At 42.3% G+C, this 24,250-nt stretch overlaps 1 protein-coding gene across 1 annotated transcript; it reads right to left on the bottom strand.

The window, feature by feature from the left end:
• Nucleotides 1–1,823: 1,823 nt before the first annotated feature.
• On the bottom strand, nucleotides 1,824–23,729 carry LOC311131062 (regulator of G-protein signaling 1-like). Its single transcript, XM_084163879.1, has 10 exons — nucleotides 23,576–23,729; nucleotides 22,983–23,052; nucleotides 22,794–22,885; nucleotides 21,889–22,055; nucleotides 21,530–21,697; nucleotides 3,520–3,608; nucleotides 3,116–3,172; nucleotides 2,638–2,702; nucleotides 2,297–2,463; nucleotides 1,824–2,096 (listed from the first exon to the last, which is right to left on the bottom strand). Exons 2-10 carry the CDS (start codon nucleotides 22,991–22,993, stop codon nucleotides 1,908–1,910), a joined length of 1,005 nt encoding a protein of 334 aa, XP_084020005.1. The 5' UTR covers nucleotides 22,994–23,052; nucleotides 23,576–23,729; the 3' UTR covers nucleotides 1,824–1,907.
• Nucleotides 23,730–24,250: the final 521 nt, after the last annotated feature.

Below are 24,250 nucleotides of genomic sequence, written 5' to 3'. Positions count from 1 at the left end.
AAGAACACCATCCCAACCATGAAGCTCGGGGGTGGCAATATCATGCTGTGGGGGTGCTTTGCTGCAGGAGGGACTGGTGCACTTCACAAAATAGATGGCATCATGAGGAAGGAAAATTATATGGATATATTGAAGCAACTTCTCAAGACAGTCAGGAAGTTAAAGCTTGATCGAAAATGGGTCTTCCAAAAGGACAATGACCCCAAGCATACTTCCAAAGTTGTGGCAAATGGCTTAAGGACAACAAAGTCAAGGTATTGGAGTGGCCATCACAAAGCCCTGACCTCAATCCTATAGAACATTTGTGGGCAGAACTGAAAAAGCGTGTGCGTACAAGGAGGCCTACAACCCTGACTCAGTTACACCAGCTCTGTCAGGAGGAATGGGCCAAAACTCACCCAACTTATTGTTTGAAGCTTGTGGAAGGCTACCCGAAACGTTTGACCCAAGTTAAAAAATGTAAAGGCAATGCTACCAAATACTAATTGAGTGTATGTAAACTTCTGACCCACTGGGAATGTGATGAAAGAAATCAAAGCTGAAATAAAAAATTCTCTCTACTATTATTCTGACATTTCACATTCTTAAAATAAAGTGGTGATCCTAACTGACCTAAGACAGGGCATTTTTACTAGGATTAAATGTCAGGAATTGTGAAAAACTGAGTTTAAATATATTTGGCTAAGGTGTATGTAAACTTCCGACTTCAACTGTATGTTTCGCTGGTAAAACATTGTAGTGAGAAATCATGGACTGTCTCAGACATTTAGTATGTACTGAGCTGTGAAGATGAAAGTAATCACAATGTGTAATGTTGGTTTTTAATTGAGTTGTTAATTGAAATTGAGCCAGAAGAAATTGTTGCTAAGGAGTGATTGACAACAACTAACTTGTCTGCAAATAATTTAATAATTTAATGGCATCCTACATAATCATTACATTTTTTACAAACATTGCAAAGTCAGCATCCAAACAGGGACTGTATGTTATAAATAGTACAAAATGCAAATCTTAACTAATAAACATTCTATTGTGCAATCAGAAACGTTCTGTATCAAAGAAGTTCAATATACAAAGTGGAAAATATACTACTCTTCTCTCTACACTCACACAACTTAACCTCTACTTCTCAATAGGTCATTATTAAATTATAGACAGTGTAAGAAGTCTTTAACTGCCTTACAAGTCTAAAGATCCAAACGCCTTTCAGAAACTTGACTGACTTTAGAGACTAAATGTTCATAGTGTAAAGGAAAGTATATTCTGTTGGGCCGGTATACATGCTCTTTCCTTCCTTACATTCCTCCAGACCACGTAGGTTAGTACTGCTAGTGAAAGTCCACCCTGCATCTCATGTCTTATCACAGTATCATAGGCATCCTGTTACACACACACACACACAGACACACGCACGCACACATGCACACGCACACACACGCACACACGCACACACACACACACACACACACACGCACCCACACACAGTCTTTTTCAAGACAGGAAGCACCTCCGGTTGAGTGGGGACTGCATGGTTCGCTGACGTTGTGTTTCAGTTCAATCGTCATTCACTCTGTGATTCATTCACTGTCAAAGACGATCTGATCACCTATGATACGACATGTCACTCCCAGAGTCACAGATAGGACGGCAGCATCCAGTTCAAACACACAGCGCCGTAGAGTTTCCCATATCCTCTCTGCCTTTCCTTATGTCTTTGCTTCTTTATTTTTCTCTTGGCTAATCCTGCTTGCAGAGTGTTTCAGGGTGTGGTCCTGCATTGTGGGGACCATGTTTTGTAGGGACACAGGCATGTCAGTCTCTCTGTGCTTGGTCAGCCTTCCATCCTGTAGAAGCACAAACATTCCAGTTACTGTTTTCATGTTCTCCTGTCGTCTTCTCCTCTCCTATCATCCCTTGATGGCGTCAGAGGCGAGGGACTCCAAGAGGGATCTGTAAATGTCTGAGCGCAGGAAGCGAGGGTACGAGTCTCTCTCCATCAGCCCATAGACAATCTTCTGGGCATCTTCGAAGCATTGGAGGGTAGGAGTCTTCACAGCCCTCTTGATCTGCTCCCTCGTGTAGTAGTCAATGTTTATCTGGAACAAGAGTAATTTAGATTTAAATGTCTGGAGACATTTTAGGGAGGTTTAGTATCTGGATGGTGTTGATGAAATACATTGAAACATCAATGAGGTTACAGAGAGTTCAAATGCAGTGTTGCTTTCTGTAGAAATGTCACTGCGTCTATTTGGATCTCTAACATGTAGCCATGTACTGTAATACATAACAGTCTAACCTCTTTAGGAGCCTCAGCCTTTATGAACTGCTCATAGATTTTCTTTGCCTTCGATGACATTCTGAACGAAGAGTTAATTTTCTTGTACTCCTCACACGTCAGCCAGAACTCAATGTTCTCATCACTGAATTCAGACTTCAGAAAGGTTCTGAAGGTGGCCAGACCATCTGTGGGGAAGAATAAAAACACACCAAGGTATGAAACACTGATACAGCTCCAAGCCTGGGAACACATGGTGTTTTTGTTCCACATTTCTTTCATGCTGTTTTTCAGTTAGATTTTTTATCTGATTTAGCTACTTATCTCTAACTATTTTGATCGTCTCGTAAAGTAAAACTTACATTTAGACTCGAGGAGTCTCTCCATTGACTGAGACCATTGTTGGGTATCTTCTAAACTTAGCCTGCTGGGAAGAAAATGTGTGTTTGATGACTAAACTAGAATCAAATCTGGGTAAAAATAAAGCTGGTATTTGATGTTAGGACAAAAGGGCACATAGAACCAACATAATTAAGAAACAATTATAGCCACACAGTTATCAAGTTCTTTCACATATCAAACACTTGGGCCTGTGTGTGTTTGTGTGTGTGTATGTGTGTGTGTGCGTATGCACATTTGTGTGCGCGTGTGTGTGCGCTTGCGTGTGTGCCTGTGCTGTGCCAAAGTTAACATAAGTCCTGAAGTTTCATTTGAATCCGCACACACTACCATAGATGGACGCAAGAACACACATGGTATTTGAACATTAAAATATTTGCAAAATAATAACAATTAGCATCAATGCAGAGTGACAGTGTAAGGAAGAGTAAGAATCCTTACCTCTCAGATGTGGAGTGTGAGAACATGCATTGCAGCCGGCACATAAAGTTCTTTCCCCTATGGAGAGAAAAAGAGAAGTGTCATAATCGTCTCATAAAACAAGTCTTATGTATAAGGACATCTGAGTATGTAGTATCTAGGAGGTATTTACAGGTTTAGTATAACATATGCAGTGTTTATATACAATATGTGGCCTATAGTATGTAGTATTAAGCTAATACATTAGTAAAAGCATTGTATAAAGGAACTATACAAAGTATTTCGTATTTAGAAAGTATATTACACATAGTATTACTAGACTACATTGAATATAAAGCTTACTACTTATACAAAAGCTCTACAATACAATTTCCAAATTCCCCAGCTGTTGACTGCATAATCTATAATCTATAAACTAAACTCACAGGTTCTTGTTCCTCCTCCTGTCGTCCGGCTCCATATTGAAGTGCTGTGTTTGTGTCAGTGTCTCTGTGATGATTAGGCTGGGCATGTTTTAACTCCACACTCTCTGTCCCCTGGTGCTGCTCATGCTGCGATGGTTCACTCTCTGTATGGAGGGGTGTCCCCCCACTTCAGGCCTTATATGCAGGGCGCCCGTTGCTTAGGGGCTGGATGGTGAAACACTGAAACATCAGACTCAGCCCAGCGAACCGTAGCAAGAGAGGAAGCCCCCACGCTCTCTCTCTCTCTCTCTCCCTGTGACATGCACTCTCTCTTTTTGTGACACACTCTCTCTCCCCCTCTCTCTGTGACATGCTCTCTCTCTCCCCCTCTCTCTTTCACTCTCTCTCTCCCTCTGTTTTTAGGGAGGGCCTAACGTCCCCCTAAAAGCATGCTCTGTATGTCCACAGCATTTTTTATCTGGGCTGCTCAGATGCAAATGACAGAGACAGTGAGAGTGATAGGCAAATAATGACCTTCGCTTGCTGCGTTTTGGTACCCTGCTGAAACATCATTGGGATGTTCAAGTTATATCCAACAGCATTGTATCCACCACCAGTTGCGTTTCTTTCTCTGAAGGTTGATGGTTTACAGGTAAAACCCCTGTGAATGGATTATAAAGGCAAACTTGCTCTATTGGCAAACAATAACAGCAGTTTTGGTCTGATCAATATAGAGCGATTACTGTAGGCAACATCAGATTTTTCACTCTCTTCTAACTAGCCTTTGCATACAGTAGGGAAAGTCATATAATCCTCACTTGGCAAATTATCTTTACCAGAAGGCAGCCATGTCCAATGGCCTGTCTGTCATTCTGCACAGTAACTGACGTGGTCCTCCTCAACTTGCCCAAAGATGGCCACAAGCAGTCAAGCACAACCAAGGGACACCAAAACATGTCCACTTATATTTAATGTGCCTTGTGCCCTCTCGTCCACACCACCACAACTACCTTTATTTAATACATTAAAGCTCAACTGACCAGAGGTTTTAAATGAACACACCACAATCGCCTGTGTGATTAACACCATACAAACAGTATCAATTCTAGAGGTTCCTCAGTGACGGTATTGAGTAACACAGACAGTGTCAGAAATACACTGCACATTACCCACTTCCCTTCGGCTGTTATGGCAACCACTTGGAACTGAGGAAAACAGCGTCAGACTGTGTGTTAGGGACAAGGTGGCGTGATGTCGCCTGCGTGCTGTGGGGATACAGGAGAGGTGAGATCTCTGTCATCTAGCAAGAACATTGCCTTACACCAGCCCCTGTCAGCCCCTCCAAAAAATAAATAAATAATGTTTGTTAATATAATATATTATACCATGCTCTAGGCTTACTGAGCAAATGAATAGCAAGATAAGGCACTATTGTCTGGTCTTCCCTCTATCCAATAGTCCTAATTGAAAAGAACAACAACTCTCACATAATACATTCCCTTTGAAGTCTGCTTTTATTCATAACCTTGTATGTGTAATAACATTTAGTTTATCTCAGAATCATCATGCAATGCTCAATTGAAGATCCTGCTGAGCTAGCCTCCGGGCATTTGTGTCTTTGAGCGGTTTGGACATCTAGATGGAGTGAGGAAGTGTGTGTAGTACTAAAAGTTGCCACAGAACAAAACAGTTGTTCCTTGGTGATGATTTTACTTTCCTAACAAGGGGACAAATTCAGGGTGATTTGCCACGCATCAGGGCATCCTCTGACTCCAATCCACTGGTGGGTGTTCTGGGTCAAACTCACAGTTATTGTTAGCCATCTAGATTGCCTTTTAAGACACAACTTTGAGGAATATAGCCATCTACAGAGAGGCGTCAAGGGTGACAGAGATATTTTTTACAACTTCCTGACACTGTTGATATGCTAGCTCTGGCTAATTAGCAGAGACAGCTGACATGTGAGCACAACAGCCTTACAGGCAGGCAGGCAGGCAGGCAGCAGGCTGTGGAAAATGTTTTTGTGTGAGTCTCCCTGCCCACCGACCAAACACAATTACTCAGTGTCATAGGACAAGTTAATGATAACCCTTCATTCTGACAACGTTTACATCCTGATTTATGGAAGTATAATGTACATTGAAACTGACAAGATCCATCCATGCTATACTAGTATTAACAGAGTTAAACAAATAACAGTTACTCAAATTTCATATTGTTGACGGATACATATAATGTCCAATTAGCATGGAATGTTCCTTTTCCACAACAAAGGACACTTTAATAGAAGATTTAACAGCCTCTTAGTTCTACATTTTTGCAACCATATGCAAGTTATTTCTGTAACCATTCATAATGTAAGTCCTTCCATTTAGACATCCTGTACCTTTGTTCTGATCTATATCAATTCCCTAGAATTTGACTAGTGATATAAACGCAACTTTTGACTCGTCAGTCAGTCTAGAGCAGGAGTGTTAAACTCGTTCCATGGAGGGCCTAGTGTCTGCGGGTTTTTGTTTTTTCCTTTCAATTAAGACCAAGACAACCAGGTGAGGGGAGTCTTTAATAATTGGTGACCTTTATTCATCAATCAAGTACAAGGGAGGAGCGAAAAACCGGCATTTACTCGGCCCTCCGTGGAATGAGTTTGACACGTGGTCTAGAGGTTTGAATGAATGTACTGTTTAGTACTCTGAATCATTGTCACCACTCATCTCTAATTCTTCTCCATACTTTATATTAATTTCTTCTTCTTCTACAACTCATAAGTCATTTCCCTTGGTCATCCTCCTTGTTTGGACTTGGTGAAACCTTTGACCCCTGACCTCTACCAGAGGGTCCTGGCTTTGCGTCTGAGCCCAAGGTAGGCGTCTGACCTGAGGAACCTGGGGCATGAGTCTGTCTCCATCAGTCTGTACACATGTCTCACTGCCTCGTCAAAGCAGCACAGACCAGGAGACTTCAAGTATGTTTTGATCTTGGTCCTCTGTAGCTCAGCTGGTAGAGCACGGCACTTGTAACGCCAAGGTAGTGGGTTCGATCCCCGGGACCACCCATACACACAAAAAAAAAAAATTATGCACGCATGACTGTAAGTCGCTTTGGATAAAAGCGTCTGCTAAATGGCATATTATTATCTTCTCACGGATGTTTTGGTCAACGTTGATCTGTAGGGGCGAAACACAAACCTTGACAATGAGTGTGAAGGGAAAGTTTGACGCACATTTGTGCAGCTAATGTTATGAAAGGCCTGAGCTAAACGATATGGTCATCTTTCCACCCTAAGCTTGACAATTCATTCACTGTGTGAGCTTGCTCAAATCATATCTTGTCCCATCTGCTTCCTATCTGTATTTTGAAGGAGGGATTTTCTCACGTCAGAAAGTTGCAATGATTGTCAAATGATTCTGATGAGAGGCTGTTATCTTTGCCCATCATCTTGCTATCTCTACTACGAAATAGTCATTTTCCCACATCAGCAAAGTACATGGTATTATCTAGTCACACTTTAGGAATTATAGATACATTTGTGGGTATGCTACTTTAGCTTGTAATATGTTAGCATTTGGATAACTGCTACTACCAAGGTGAAAGCTGAAGCGTAGGCTGACTAACTGACCTGTCTCTGGGCCTGGGGATGGAGGAACTCCTGGTAGATCTCTTTTGCTTTCCAGAAGAGGTCGGCCGGTGAGGTGGTCTCTCTGTAGTCTCGGCATGCTAGCCAGAACTCAATATTCTCCTCACTGAATTCGGACTGCAGGAAGGATCTGAAGGCTGCAAAGAACCCTGTGGGATTAGAATGCTAAAGTCAGAAGGTGGTCCTATGAGACTGTACTATTGAAGATAATGAATGTAGTTAAAACAGTTGTCCTTACTTTTGTCCTTCAACACTTTCTCAAGAGTTGGTTGAATTCTTCTACTGTCCTCTTGACAACAAAAAAAAGAGATAAAAACACGTTTTTGGATTAGATGGGTTTTGTAAATCAATATTACTATTTGACATGTTATTGTTGTGAAATAGTCTCTACTGTTGCTGTACTTACTTGATTTTTGTAGAAAAGGAGTCATCATTTATCATCTGTACCAGAAGACACTGAATGTATTTTTTCTGTCTTAGAAGGATATCGATCCTGTGGAAATTGAAGAAGTAGTATAAATTAAGATCTGATCTATGATATATTACCAACAGCTTCTCTTTTTTTCTGTATTGGTGTAAATATAAAACATTTACTGTATTTTTAAGTATTACATCATGTTTTTGCTCCTGTTTGTATGTATTGAATGCTTAAAAGGCCCCTTTCCTAGATGTTTACATTAGCTTAACTTCTTGTCTGTGTCATACTTTGCAGCAGATCCTTAAATTCATTGATCCGTATCTTTGAAAATAATAGTTTGGGCATCTTCACATAATTGACAGTGTTTCCTCCTAGTACACCATATAGGCAGGTATTTAGCATCTCAGGAGAGGTGTGTTATGGTGACATTTGGGACGTGCTGGTGCAGGCCACCCCTAGATACTGTACCTCAGGTATAAACACACAGCTTACCGTAACTCCCCTAGGACATTTACATTCCTGTACAATTCCTATTTCAAATTCACATTTTCCCCCACTTTATTCCGACGTTTTTCCGATCATCAATATAATGGAACTTTTGAGAGATATTTCTTACAGTGTTTATGTTTTATAGTATAAATAGTACATATATTACTAAATCACACTTTATGAAGACACATCTTTCATGATTCAACACTATAATAATTCCCTCTGAAGACATTGCATGCCAGTGAAAGGAAGTGACCATATTGTAAAACAGGAAGATGTTAAGGAGCAGTGTCTGTCTGTCCACTTTAATATGATCGTCAGGGTTTACTCACAGCTATACTCCTCCACATAGAACTTTGTGAGAACATCTGTCATTTACTCTGAATGGTAACTTTGTTAACATAAGAGGGGGAATAATATGTCATTGTCACGAACGTTGAGAGACGGGTCAGACCAAGGTGCAGCGTGAAAAGCGTACATGTTTATTAAACTCAATAAACATAAACAAAACAAGAAACAACGTAACGTGAAGTCCTCAGGCTATACACATACAATCCTAACACAGAACAAGATCCCACAACTAAGGTAGGCAAACAGGCTACTTAAGTATGATCCCCAATCAGAGACAACGAGCAACAGCTGCCTCTGATTGGGAATCACACCCGGCCAAACCTAGAAATACACATCTAGATCCTAAACATAGAAATTCTAACATAGATCCTCACGCCCTGACCAATCCAACTAAAGACAACCGGCCTCTCAAGGCCAGGGCGTGACAGTCATAGAAAAAGGGACCATGGCAATGTCTTTCTCCTCAAACATCTGAATGGGTAACCATCATACTGTCCTACCAAGGTGTGTCTGTAAAACTGTGAGTGGTCGGACATTCTCACCTATTGCAACAAGGCTTGTGACTCAGATTATGTTGATCTGCTTATTGCTGCTTTATTTTGGTTTTGGTTACCCTAGCCATAGATAAGAATAGAAAGACTCACTGAAATAGCAGTCATATGGAATTTCATAACATGCTAAACATTTCTTTGAGGCTTCCCCCTGAGTTCCCCTTAGAGTGTTGTGGTGTGTTTGTGGGCTCATGTGGATAGTTCAGCTGGTCACACCTACCTATAGTTATTGTGAGTATTTGGAACATTCCATACTAGCTACAAACCCCTGTACTGAGTGTGTGATATGGAGGGGTAAAAACAGAAGGGCAAACCACCTACTGAGAATCAACTCATGTGTATCTCCTCATGCTTGACTAACGGCTGGGTCCCAAAGTGGCACAGAATGAACATTGGTAAACCCTGACATGGAAAAACTGAACCCCAGGAAGAAATAATGAATATACTGACATAGATGTGACCTTTTGTGGTGATTTGATTTGTGTTACTTGTGTCTTGTGTTTTGCACCAATAATGTGGTTACATTTGGATTTAGAATTCCATACATTTTCTATGGATTCGTTGTGAACTAACTGATGGAATGGTTTGTTGTATACTCATTTTTCCATTAGATATATGTAGATACTATGAGAATGCATTGTCTTACACAATAAAAACTAAACTAATAGAGATGTGTCTTGGTGAATCAGATTAGAACAAGGATGAACAGATGAGTCATGCCCTAGGTACAGTATGTACTGTATCGTACGTGTGTGCCTGTGTGCGTGTGCGCATGTGTGTGTGGAGCATTCTTTCACTCTACCTCCACTCACATAAACACCAACGACCAGCCCCATGTTGTCACAGTTTCGGCCGAGGCTGCTCCTCCTCCTTGCTCGGGCAGGCTTCGGCGGTCGTCGTCCCCGGAGTACTAGCTGCCACCGTTGTATGTTTCGATGTTCGTTTGGTTTTGTCTAGTTGTTGTACACATGTTCCCTGTTAGTGTGATTATGTACCCTTTATATGTTCCATTAGTTTGTCATGTGTTGTGTGTAATTGTTTTCACCTGTCGTTTGGTGCAGTGCTGTTTGCCAGTCGCTCATTTTGTACCGTCGCACTGTTGTTTTGTGCGCAGTCGGTTTTGGAGTGTTTTACGCACTGTGGCGTATTGTTCGCCTCCGGGTTGGTTAGACCCGTTTTGTTATTTTGGTTTATGCAAGTAAAGTCTGGTTTGACTTAGCTCCTGTGTCCTGCATTTGATTCACACCACATCCGCATCAGAGTTCGCGACACATATGATATCACTACCAGTGTGTTGACATTGTATTAGTAACAGTCTGTTCCACATGTGCTGGTAAAGGTGTGAGAGAAAACACAACAATGGTATCTTATGGGGAAAACACTTTGATAACAAGATGTTCCACAGAAGTCCTGCCTGTCACCCTCAGGGCAGATTAGATTATGAATCTGAGATGTATGACTGGTTCTAAACAGAAGTAATCTACAACGACACCCTTTGAGCTCTGTGTGCGTTTTTTTTATTTTGAAATGTGTGTAGCAGGGTGGAAAAGATCACTGTGGGTGATCCAGATACTCATCCAAGGTCTGTTGATGTGATTTACTGAAACAGAAGTAATTGTGTTTTCCTGTTTGTTTTTCCATTTTTTTTCTATTTCCAATCTTTTCATCCATTCCATTCAGGTGTATCTAGTTGAACTGAGGTTCAGGGTGGTAAAGAAGGACACCAACACATACAACATGTAGGCTACTAATAATCAATCAGCTTATTGGCTGACTCAGGTGTGTTAGTGCTAGGCAGAGACAAATGTCTGTACACATAGGCGGCCCTCCAGGATCAGCAGTGAAGAACACTGTACTGCAAGTTTAAAAATAATAATTTCATCACAGGATGTGTAACTACCAGTCAGCCATGATGTTGCATCATAGGATGCGGACATTGGGACATGTCGACTTGCAGTCCACAGGCAACATGATTGAGAGAGAAATATTGATGCTGTAAATGGCTCCAATACAAATACAAAACTAAACATACACATTCAAATTACAACATACAGACCCACACAAACATCCACAACATCACCCCTGGCCAGACACACCTGCTCAAACCCCCATCTCCAGCGCCCACATAGCCTCAAACTGCACCATTTTGTTTCTCTCCATCGCCCACACACTTTCAACATTTACATTGACATTTTTAGTCATTTAGCAGACGCTCTTATCCAGAGCGACTTACAGTTAGTGAGTGCATACATTATTATAAATTTTTTTTTTCAAGATAATAAAGCATTTTACATTTCCATTGTGTTAATGATGGAAGATTGGTTGATTTCCAGTTTTTAAGTATATGTTTTTTTAAGATGATTGACGAGAAAAGTATCATCCAACCCATCGTGTATCTCACTGCACACTCATATGCCGTGTCTTTAAATATCAAATCAAATCAAATCAAATTGTATTGGCAACATGTGCCGAATACAACAGGTGCAGACATTACAGTGAAATGCTTACTTACAGCCCTTAACCAACAGTGCATTTAGACTTGGCACTCCGGTACCGCTTGCCGTGCGGTAGCAAAGAGAACAGTCTATGACTAGGGTGGCTGGAGTCTTTGACAATTTTGAGGGCCTTCCTCTGACACCGCCTGGTATAGAGGTCCTGGATGGCAGGAAGCTTTGCCCCAGTGATGTACTGGGCCGTACGCACTACCCTCTGTAGTGCCTTGCGGTCGGAGGCCAAGCAGTTGCCATACCAGGCGGTGATGCAACCAGTCAGGATGCTCTCGATGGTGCAGCTGTAGAATGTTTTGAGGATCTGAGGACCCATGCCAAATCTTTTCAGTCTCCTGAGGTGGAATAGGCTTTGTCGTGCCCTCTTCACGACTGTCTTGGTGTGTTTGGACCATGATAGTTTGTTGGTGATGTGGACACCAAGGAACTTGAAGCTCTCAACCTGTTCCACTACAGCCCCGTCGATGAGAATGGGGGCGTGCTCAGTCCTCCTTTTTTTTCCTGTAGTCCACAATCATCTCCTTTGTCTTGGTCATGTTGAGGGAGAGGTTGTTATCCTGGCACCACACGGCCAGGTCTCTGACCTCCACCCTATAGGCTGTCTCATCGTTGTCGGTGATCAGGCCTACCACTGTTGTGTCGTCGGCAAACTTAATGATGGTGTTGGAGTCGTGCCTGGCCATGCAGTCATGGGTGAACAGGGAGTACAGGAGGGGACTGAGCACGCACCCCTGAGGGGCCCCGTGTTGAGGATCAGTGTGGCAGATGTGTTGTTACCTACCCTTACCACCTGGGGGCGGCCCGTCAGGAAGTCCAGGATCCAGTTGCAGAGGGAGGTGTTTAGTCCCAGGATCCTTAGCTTAGTGATGAGCTTTGAGGGCACTATGGTGTTGAATGCTGAGCTGTAGTCAATGAATAGCATTCTCACGTAGGTGTTCCTCTTGTCCAGGTGGGAAAGGGCAGTGTGGAATGCAATAGAGATTGCATCATCTGTGGATCTGTTGGAGCGGTATGCAAATTGGAGTGGGTCTAGGGTTTCTGGGATAATGGTGTTGATGTGAGCCATGACCAGCCTTTCAAAGCACTTCATGGCTATAGACGTCAGTGCTACGGGTCGGTAGTCATTTAGGCAGGTTATCTTAGTGTCCTTGGGCACGGGGACTATGGTGGTCTGCTTGAAACATGTTGGTATTACAGACTCAGTCAGGGACATGTTGAAAATGTCAGTGAAGACACTTGCTAGTTGGTCAGCACATGCTCGGAGAACATGTCCTGGTAATCCGTCTGGCCCTGCGGCCTTGTGAATGTTGACCTGCTTAAAAGTCTTACTCACATCGGCTACGGAGAGCGTGATCACATAGTCATCCAGAACAGCTGGTGCTCTCATGCATGCTTCAGTGTTGCTTGCCTCGAAGCGAGCATAGAAGTGGTTTAGCTCATCTGCAAGTCTTGTGTCACTGGGCAGCTCGCGGCTGTGCTTACCTTTGTAGTCTGTAATAGTTTTCAAGCCCTGTCACATCCGACGAGCGTCAGAGCCGGTGTAGTACAATTCAATCTTAGTCCTGTATTGACTCTTTGCCTGTTTGATGGTTCTTCGGAGGGCATAGCGGGATTTCTTATAAGCGTCCGGGTTAGAGTCCCGCTCCTTGAAAGCGGCAGCTCTACCCTTTAGCTCAGTGCGGATGTTTCCTGTAATCCATGGCTTCTGGTTGGGGTATGCATGTACGGTCACTGTGGGGACGACATCATCGATGCACTTATTGATAAAGCCAGTGACTGATGTGGTGTACTCCTCAATGCTATCTGAAGAATCCCGGAACATGTTCTAGTCTGTGCTAGCAAAACAGTCCTGTAGCTTAGCATCTGCGTCATCTGACCACTTTTTTATTAACCGAGTCACTGGTGCTTCCTGCTTTAGTATACAGACAGATGGATTAAAATTGTAAATGACTCAATTCTTAGAATCTGCATTATTACTCTAGCACTTTTTTTTTTACAATCGAAGTCAACATTCATTCAACTTAATTTAATGACTTACTATATAAAAAGGTAATTGTCCACCCAATAGGGCAACTAAAAAATCACTAAAAATACCATTATTCCTATTTGTAGACAATGACCTGGAGGTTAAACCCTGACAGAGGGATTTTATATTGTGATATCTGATGTGACATACCTACATGTGTAGTGGAAACTATACTGTGCTACTGTATCTTCCAGCAGAGAAAGTCTCCCTTAGAGCAGCTATCCCTCTTACCCCCCCCCCCCCCCCCCCCCCCCCCCCCCCTCTCTCTCTCTGTCTCGCTCTCTCTCTTTCTCTCTTTCTCTCTCTCTTTCTCTCTCTCTCTCTTCTCTCAAGTGGAGCCTCAGCCTGTGACTCCTATTATGAGGTCTTTAGATGACTGGCTAATTAAATGTTGCTGTAATTAAATGATAATGAGTAGCTAAGAGACAGCAGATGAAACAGTCAATTCATTAATTGCCTGGCCTGTGAATAGAGTAGGACCCTGTTAGCTCTGTTAGTCTGTCTGGGTCTGTCTGGGAGAGGGACGGCCACACCACTGTCCATGACGTACATTGAACCCAAACAGCTGTATTTGTGGTAGAGCATGAAGTCTTGTAGAGACAATTTGTTCTGTTCTGTAATTTTGTTATTGTGTCAGCAGACAGTTGGTAAAGTTATTGTTTTGTCATTGACTTGTGTGCTTCCTTGTAAGATGGTGTTGTACCAAGAAAGAGGTCCTAGATGTGCTTGATAAAACATCAATTTGGTTTACAAAGAATGCACTCAAATCAACTGTCACCTAACCATCTCTGATATGACTAGAAACATAACTTTTCTCACATTCGCCTCAGGATGTCAATGTAACCGTTTATTTCCTCCGATTACAGTGTTTTGGCAATCCCTATTGTGAAAGCGCTACTGATTTTAACTCAATTTAGCAACATAGTGTGAATTGTGAAATTCTGTACTTCAATATTCAAAATGTTGAGAAAGGAGTCTCAGTCTTGCCTCAGTTCTCAGTACTCAGTTTTGTTCTTACTGTCAATAATATCTGACATACTAGCAGGAGTTGTTGCATTGCACTAGCTTCTCACTTTTATTTAGCAAACAAATTATGTTTACAAAAATAACCTGGGAACAACACAGCCATTTACATAGTGTAAGAACAGGGAGGCAGATTACTATAGTGTTACAACATGAAGGTACAGTAGAAGATGTGAAGAGGCATATTATCTGTTAACTATTGTATATTGGGGAAAAAATGCAAATATATGAGGACAATCTCATTTTAGGAGTGCCAATGTTATTGTCAAACTATGCAAAGCAACATTAAAATGCCAGTGTGCTGCTGAAGCTTTATTGAGTGGACGTGCACACACTTCCTATTCTGCTGCTGCTTATGACGTACACACCGACGATAGGTGAGGTTATCATAGTTTTGTGATGCAGGACTTAATGTGGGTCCCAATAATCTAAAGTGGCTTCCTGTTCTCCTCCTTTCCTTTACCTGAAATCGTAAAACCGGTGTAGAGGTAAAAGCAATATGGGCTGTGTGCTAGAGCGAGCTGACACCCATTGTCAAGGAGGAGGGACACCATTTTGCACAGCTCTGAGTGTTGGGATGAGGGACACCATTCTCCACAGCTCTGAGTGTTGGGATGAGGGACACCATTCTCCACAGCTCTGAGTGTTGGGATGAGGGACACCATTCTGCACAGCTCTGAGTGTTGGGATGAGGGACACCATTCTGCACAGCTCTGAGTTTTAGGATGAAGGACACCATTCTCCACAGCTCTGAGGACATGGTGGGTGCCTGTGTCTGCAAAACCCTCACAGACTTCCTCTGAACTGAGGTGGAAGTGAAACGGCTTGGCACCCGAGGAAACACAGGGGATTCAGGAGAAGTCAGACTGACAGTTTTATATTTTGTGGTTTCTGAAATCCCCTCATAGAAAAAAACAGCTCAGGCGTTATGGTTCAAATCCTCATGTGTGTCGGGCCTTGGTCAGCAGAATCTACAGTGTGGTTGCAAGGACTAGAGACTTGGTTTACTTGTTCACAAAAGTGAAAAGAGTTTATGCAATGGCATTATTCAGAGACAATAGAATAGGCCCCTGTTAAATGTTTAGGTTGAGATAAAAAAAAAAAAATATTCAAAAAAATAAGCTGGTCCATGATTTATTTGGTCATGAAGTTGAATTTCTCTTTGAAACTTTGACTTTAGATTGTTCATTTGTTAAAATTTTTTAAATATAAGAGAAGTTATTGCTTCTGTAACATGGTGCATTTGAAATGGCGTCTTTGCTGCCATCTAGTGGATATGAATAAGAAACCGAGCTGTACTTTCAGTAGTAGAGTACTTTTTACATTTAGGTCATTTAGCAGATGCTCTTATCCAGAGCGACTTACAGTTAGTGAATGCATACATGTTTTTTTGTTGTTGTTTTTTTCATACTGGCCCCCCGTGGGAAACGAACCCACATCCCTGCCGGCCAAACCCTCCCCTACCTTGGACGACGCTGGACCAATTGTGCGCCGCCCATGGGTCTCCCAGTCGCGGCCAGCTGCGACAGAGCCTGGACTTGAACCAGGATCTCTAGTGGCACAGCTAGCACTGCGATGCAGTGCCTTAGACCACTGTGCCACTCGGGAGTCGTAATGCTGAGAAGGGAGCAAATATGATTTAAAAAATACATTTAAAAAAATTGATTCTAACTCTCCTTAAATACTGACTTACCAAACAAACCTGCAAACCCTTCATCATAGATACTGATCTGTTAACCTTTACTGTCAAAGCAGCATCTGGGGTGAGGGAATCAGAAGAGAGGAGTGTGTGTGTGTGTGTGTATGTATGTGTGTGTGTGTGTGTGTGTGTGTGTGTGTGTGTGTGTGTGTGTGTGTGTTCAGAATGGGGTGTTCAGAAGGAACTAGGGATAAGGTATGTTCCCAGATAATGTAAGAAACCCATTTCTAAACCTTTAAAGCTTGGTATTAGAGTGCAGGAAGCCCTACTGCAGGAGGTAAGCTGTGAAAGGACTTCAGCCTTCCCCAGTCAGGACCAGGGACAATTTGTGGGACTCAGCAGAGTCTCAGACACCTTATCTCCCTCCCTCCGTGAGTTCTTCCGCTGCTACTTTACCAGACCAAAAGTCCCAGGGAGTTATCTCCTCAGCAGAGTAGGCCTATCTGCTGGGGCATCACCACCTCCCTCCCCTCCCTCTCCGCCCCCCAACTCAGCGCCCAGCCATCACAGGGGTCTATCAGAATAGGGATGGAATGGGATTAAATTGCTGCCTTCTCACAGTTAGGATTTCTTTCCATTTCCATTTGAGTAATTTAGCAACATTAGACAACTACTAGAAATAATGGAAAGCTATGAGAATGCAGGGAAACCAGGTATAATCTCATAAGATGGGTAAAAGTAATGTACAGCAATCCTTTATGTGAAATAATAAATAAAAGTTACTTCTCTGAGAACTTTGAATTTTCAAGAGGCGTAAAACAAGGTTGCCCTCTGTCACCATACTTAATTATTTAGCCAGGTCACCTGTGACACAAGTCAGTATTCGATGTCCATCCATGTGTGAGGAGGTCGGGAGATGACCTTGAAACGACCACTAGGGGGCAACAGTGAGCACTGTTACCTTCAAGTAGGTTTCGATTTTGCTAGAACATTGTGGCATCTGCCTCTGATTCTGAAGGTTGGAAGTTTGAAACCAGCGATATAAAGTTATTTTTGATATTGATAAAAAATCTAATGATAACATTAAGGGGCAAGAAATTAAGGGATTAGTGACAAAAGTATTCATGTATGCTGATTAAGTTTTCTCTTGAGTCCTCAACTTCAACAGGTTTTTGATGTCCCAATACCTTGGAATCGGGTCTATGAACTGACATATAAAACAACAAATGACACATCTATCTGTTTGTTTCAATTTAAGCTATTATATAAAATACTTGCTACATAAAGAATGCTCAACATATTTATTGGGCATTGAACAGTCAGCCTTGTGCAGACTCTGCCATGAGGAAACAGAATAAATAGAACATATTTATTGGTACTGTCCATCGATGGCTCGCTTTTGGAGTCAGGTCCAGGAATGGTTGTTATGTCATAATATCAGGGTTCAGATGGACCTGCAAACTGTATTGTTAGGAGATCTGAAAAACCACGATAGTCAATGGGAAATATCATTACACTCTTGGGTAAAGTATTTATTTTTAGGGCAATATCAGTAGAAATGTTACAAATGGGGAGGTTCAGGACCTTCGTAAGATATCATAGTAAAATGGGGGGGGGGGGGGGGGGGGGGTGCAGTGGGATTATTTAAGATCCTCTTAGAAGAGGTAAGGTTTCAGATATTTTCAGACATTCACACACACACACACACACACACACACACACACACACACACAAACACACACACACACACACACACACACACACACACACACGCACACAAACACACACACACACACACACACACACACACACACACACACACACACACACACACACACACACACACACACACACACACACACACACACACACACACACACACACACACTTAGAGCCTTAGTAACAGATGGGTCGCATTGTAGAACCACCTGCTTTATGGCAGAAACATCAGCATCATATTCTCCCAATGTATTCCTGGAAAGGCAACACCATTCCACATAATAATCCTAACTCTATTTATTTTCATGCATCTGTAAAACAGAAAACCACATGCCATTTCAGAGCTAATGAATACATCTGATTCAGGCAGCGTTTCAGAGACATGGCTTTCATGTAATATAGCGAATTGGAAAGATGTCCAGTGATTACAGTGATTACATTTGTTGATATGAATGGACATAAATGTTTACTGAAAGCGCCACAGGTTTGTACTAAGGGGAGGACGTCATGGGGCTATATCATGAAGATATAGGCCTAATGACAGAAATAAGACCATAGTCCAGTATGTTGAAGGCTGTGTTGGACTCCCTACTGTTTACTCTCAGTATGCTTCAGCCTCCTGCAGGGACTGATGTATACCAGCAACACATAAGTTTGGTCGGACTCACTGAGGGAAGCCATGAACATGGTATCGTATTCTAGAACAGGTTGGTATGCGCTACATTTAATTGTGTCTATGTTTACTAGTGGAAGATACCAGGTGTATATCCTTGTGGGGGTGTGTGGAGGAAAGGAGGTGTCTGGTGTGTTGCAGTGGAGGCAGGTGGTTGATCCTTCTAGAGTTCATGTCCTCATGCTGTGGAGATATAAAAGGTGTGATGGGTCCGTACTCAAAAAGATGTTGCATAAAGCTTACTTCATTAAAAAATATATATATTTTCACTGCATCAGGGATAGCGTACACAGACGTTGCTGGGGAGAAACTATACACACCAGGACTGGTGTTACACATAACACTGAGAGGCCATATTAATGTAGACAACATGAAATCACACTGTACAATGTGTGAAAACACAACACACAAGAGAGAGGAAGAGATGGGAGAGAGAGGTCACAAAGATGGCCCACTGGCCTGGTTGCCTAGGGAACAGAGCGTTTGGGGTTGCTCTGGGTCTGAGAGATAAAGAGGAACAACATGAGGGTACGACTGATAGACAGAGACTATGACCTCAGCTGAAGCTGCACTGATTGTGTTGGATTGGACTTCTGAATCCTAATTACATACACCTGCACACACAGCACTGCGTTGAGTTGGCTTGTTGAATTCCTGTCATAGACAGAAACAACACATACAGTGGTTTGCGAAAGTATTCACCCCCCTTGGCATTTTTCCTATTTTGTTGCCTTACAACCTGGAATTAAAATGGATTTTTGGGGGTTTGTATCATTTCATTTACACAACATGCCTACCACTTTGAAGATGCAAAATATTTTTTGGGGTGAAACAAACAAGAAATAAGACAAAAAAACAGAAAACTTGAGCGTGCATAACTATTCCCTCCTGTAGCTCAGTTTGTAGAGCATGGCCTTTGCAATGCCAGGGTTGTGGGTTTGATTCCCACGGGGGGGCAGTATGAAAAATGTATGCACTCACTAACTGTAAGTCGCTCTGGATAAGAGCGTCTGCTAAATTACTAAAATGTAAATGTATTCACCCCCCCAAAGTCAATACTTTGTAGAGCCACCTTTTGCAGCAATTACAGCTGCAAGTATCTTGGGGTATGTCTTTATAAGCTTGGCACATCTAGCCACTGGGATTTTTGCCCATTCTTCAAGGCAAGACTGCTCCAGCTCCTTCAAGTTGGATGGGTTCCGCTTGTGTACAGCAATCTTTAAGTCATACCACATATTCTCAATTGGATTGAGGTCTGGGCTTTGACTAGGCCATTCCAAGACATTTAAATGTTTCCCCTTAAACCACTAGAGTGTTGCTTTAGCAGTATGCTTAGGGTCATTGTCCTGCTGGAAGGTGAACCTCCGTCCCAGTCTCAAATCTCTGGAAGACTGAAACAGGTTTCCCTCAAGAATTTCCCTGTATTTATTGCCATCGATCATTCCTTCAATTCTGACCAGTTTCCCAGACCCTGCCGATGAAAAACACCCCCACAGCATGATGCTGCCACCACCATGCTTCACCGGATGGTGTTCTCGGGGTGATGAGAGGAGTTGGGTTTGTGCCAGACATAGCGTTTTCCTTGATGGCCAAAAAGCTCAATTTTAGTCTCATCTGACCAGAGTACCTTCTTCCATATGTTTGGGGAGTCTCCCACATGCCTTTTTGCGAACACCAAACGTGTTTGCTTATTTTTTTCTTTAAGCAATGGCTTTTTTCTGGCCACTCTTCCGTAAAGCCCAGCTCTGTGGAGTGTACGGCTTAAAGTGGTCCTATGGACAGATACTCCAATCTCCGCTGTGGAACTTTGCAGCTCCTTCAGGGTTATCTTTGGTCTCTTTGTTGCCTCTCTGATTAATGCCCTCCTTGCCTGGTCCGTGAGTTTTGGTGGGCGGCCCTCTCTTGGCAGGTTTTATGTGGTGCCATATTCTTTCCATTATTTTATATTGGATTTAATGGTGTTCCGTGGGATGTTCAAAGTTTCTGATATATTTTTATAACCCAACCCTGATCTGTACTTCTCCACAACTTTGTCCCAGACCTGTTTGGTGAACTCCTTGGTCTTCATGGTGCCACTTGCTTGTTGGTGCCCCTTGCTTAGTGGTGTTGCAGACTCTGGGGCCTTTCAGAACAGGTGTATATATACTGAGATCATGTGACAGATCATGTGACACTTAGATTGCACACAGGTGGACTTTATTTAACTAATTATGTGACTTCTGAAGGTAATTGGTTGCACCAGATCTTATTTAGGGGCTTCATAGCAAAGGGGGTGAATACATATGCACGCACAACTTTTCCGTTATTTATGTTTTCAAATTTTTTGAAACAAGATATTTTTTAATTTCCACTTCACCAATTTGGACTATTTTGTGTATGTCCATTACATAAAATGCAAATAAAAATCCATTTAAATTACAGGTTGTAATGCAACAAAATAAGAAAAACGCCAAGGGGGATGAATACTTTTGCAAGGCACTGTAAATTAACAAATAGACTGAAACTTTGAATGTATTTTAATGACTTTAATGGCAAGTCTGAAATATCCTAGTTTACATTGACATCAGGAGAATACTATGAACTATTACAGTTCAAAGTAACAATCCATTGATTATCAATGGATAATAATAAGTTATAAAACATACTTAATGCTTTATACTGTAAATAAAGTCAGTACTGTGTAAAATATGTAATCATATCTATTATTATATATAATATTAGCATATTTATATGGAGAGAGTATCCCGCCTTACGATGAAAATATTTTCGTTGGCCACACCTCAGAATAGGATTGGGAGCCACTGAGCTAGATGATGAACTATCATTAGAGAGACTACAGAGCATGGGCCCTGTGTTTTGTGCTCCAGCCCAGAGTTAAACCATGCTGAACTAACATGGGCAGCTAGTTAGAGAGGAGAGAGTTGAATCACTGTCAGCCCACAGCCTGTTGGTTGTTGACAGGTATTATTCTCCGCCTGGTTCTGGAATCTCAGCTGGCTTCTGACGGTTCTAAAAGACCCTGATAGATTTCAGATTTCAGGAATCTGGGATAACAGTCCTTTTTCATCAGCTTGTATATCAGTCTCTGTGCCTTGTCGAAGCAGCTCAGGGTCGGCTGAGACATGCTGTTTGTAATCTCCTGCCTGGTCCCACAGTCGATGTTTATCTGGAATTGAGTATTGAATGAAACATTGTCTTTTGTGCAGCCATTATGTTGGACAGAGAGAGGTATACATAGAGATAATGATTGAGAGACAGCTTGAGGGGGAGAGCTAACGATCAAAACAATTAAATTAAAGAAAGTGAGACGGGGAAAGAAGATTAAGCTACACCATTCCGCCTGATGTCTTTACGTACCTGTCTGGGAGCGTCGACCTGTACAAACTCTGTGTAGATCCTTTTGGCCGCTACAGCTATCTCATTGCTGGAGGTGATGGTCTTGTACTCCTCACAGGCCAGCCAGAACAAGATGTTCTCCTCGCTGTACTCTGTCCTCAGGAACTCTCTGAAGGCCAGCTGCCCTGCTACACAGTAGAGACAGAAAAAGGAAATGGTGTGAACTTACAATTACAGACAGAAACACACACATTCACACAGGCAGGCACACACATGCAAGCATGGCCACTGACCATGACCTGCAGAACGCAGGTTTAGTTAGAGAGAGCAGGCTGGCCCACAAAGTTGTCAAACTGATTCAGGAAATTGACAGGGAGTTATTAAAGAGATGCTTTTTCAAGCTCACCAACAGATGTTCTGGGCTTCCATTTTAAAATGGGACATTTACAGTTGCTGACCAATGCAGGTAAAATAGCAAACAATAGAATAACCTTTGTTGCCTAAAACAACATGTACAATGTCATAAAACATGTTTTAGATGTTAGTGAACCATTGCAGATGTCTTATGGGAGAATAATTGTCCTTTGTGTCCTGTAGCCTACTGTTCCTTCTCAAATTGCTTAGCCTACTACACCATGCAGGTGTGCCATTTTTCATTAGTCTTTTGGGAATACAAACAAACAGAAAACTGCATCCGCCTACATTACTCACACTAATTGCTTAACATAAATCACAGCTGGAGAACTGACTCTAATCGACACAAGACAAAATGTGTACAACGACAGCCAGCTTGTCCCCCCTGTTCCAATGACTTTAGGCTTATACTGGTACCACTTCCCTGCACATGTTTTGGTTGGACTGTATCAACATTATCAATCAACAGTATCAATAGTAGTAGAGAGAGAGAGTAGAGTACATTGTCTTACTTTTAGACTCCTGAAGTTTTTTGAGGGACAGCCGCCATGACACAACTTCATCGATGGGGGGCTTGGGGGCCCTACAAAAACAACAAAAAAGCCTAGAGACTCTTAATTGTTTTGTTTTTGATGATGATGATGATGATGATGATGATGTTCAAATGGTTTACATTTATACAGAACAGAATGTAGACTTACTTCCTGTACATGCCCCTTCACCTGATATCAGACCTTCTAACATGAGAGAGGGATGATGGAAACAGCTGATCTAAAATGAGGGAGAAAGACAGAGAGGCAACAGAGAGCACAGGAAGCCTGTCTAGTCAGAGATGTTTTTGTGCCGAAAAATGCAGAAGCAGAACAGCAACCGGCCAGTTTTGCTATGAATGATGGGACAGAAACAGGAAATCTCATAACTTCAGCAGTCAGAATCTGCAGCCGTTTAAGAAGACACTGGTCATCCATTCTGATTATTGATTCATTAATCGATAATAGTATTAGCCAGAGTTAAACTAATTTTGACCAATTATCAATGAGCAGTGTTCTGTATCAAACATTTATTTTATACACAAATGTGAATAGAGACTACCTATCTATGAACTACTAATCACTTACAATGACGCATAACTCCCTTGTGCTTAGAAATGCAAAAAACTGAAGCAAACCAATATACTGTAGGTCAACCAACCATGTTTGGTACAGAATGAAAGGAATGTGAAAGGAGTGGTCACGTAACAAGCATTTCTCTATTTCTCTATACAGCCAAATCAAAGCTCAAAGCTGATACTTACAATGTATGCATATGATTACACAAATTCCCTTCAATATCCGTGAAAAGCAGAGTTTGTTCGTCCTGAAGATCAGCATTCATAGATATGCTCAACAACCTCTGATGTTTTTCCTAGTTCTAGTTAGACTTCCCTATTATATTCCCCTGTTTGCTATTCCCCTCTGGCTAGAACACACAAGTCTCCACATGTTGGGCTGGGAGGAGGATTGGCAGATGGGAGGCTTAAGAGGTGACTCAGAGTCTTTACTGTGCTTTTTTTTAACTTTGAAATTCCCAGGGTGGGAATCAGGGAAGCTTGAAAAGTCAGAGAGAGATGTTTGACCCAGTTCAACGACAAACTCTTCACCCATCACTCTCATATGAAGACAGGCAGAAGGGGGTTGGAGAAGGGAGGGAGGTAGACACCACTATCTCTGCTAGATGGGGGGACCGAGACAGACACTCGTGCCCCAGCTATGAAAATGACTGATGACAGAACAACTGGCAGTGTAGTGAACAAATGGGGATGAGTGACAGCAACGGGGACAGAGACAGCAGAGTGTCTCTACCTGTCCACCCCTCTCCAGTACCGACGACTGATTTGTGGACCCTCGACGGGATGCTGTGGGGACAGCTAGGAGAATGAGAACAGGTGCTGTAAAACACTGCTGCTCTGACTGCTGCAGCTGGGAATCTG

This window comes from Coregonus lavaretus, assembly GCF_964263955.1.
Source record: "Coregonus lavaretus genome assembly, chromosome: 6".
In the NCBI taxonomy this organism is placed as follows: domain Eukaryota; kingdom Metazoa; phylum Chordata; class Actinopteri; order Salmoniformes; family Salmonidae; genus Coregonus; species Coregonus lavaretus.
This window is presented reverse-complemented; position numbering and strand designations above follow the sequence as displayed.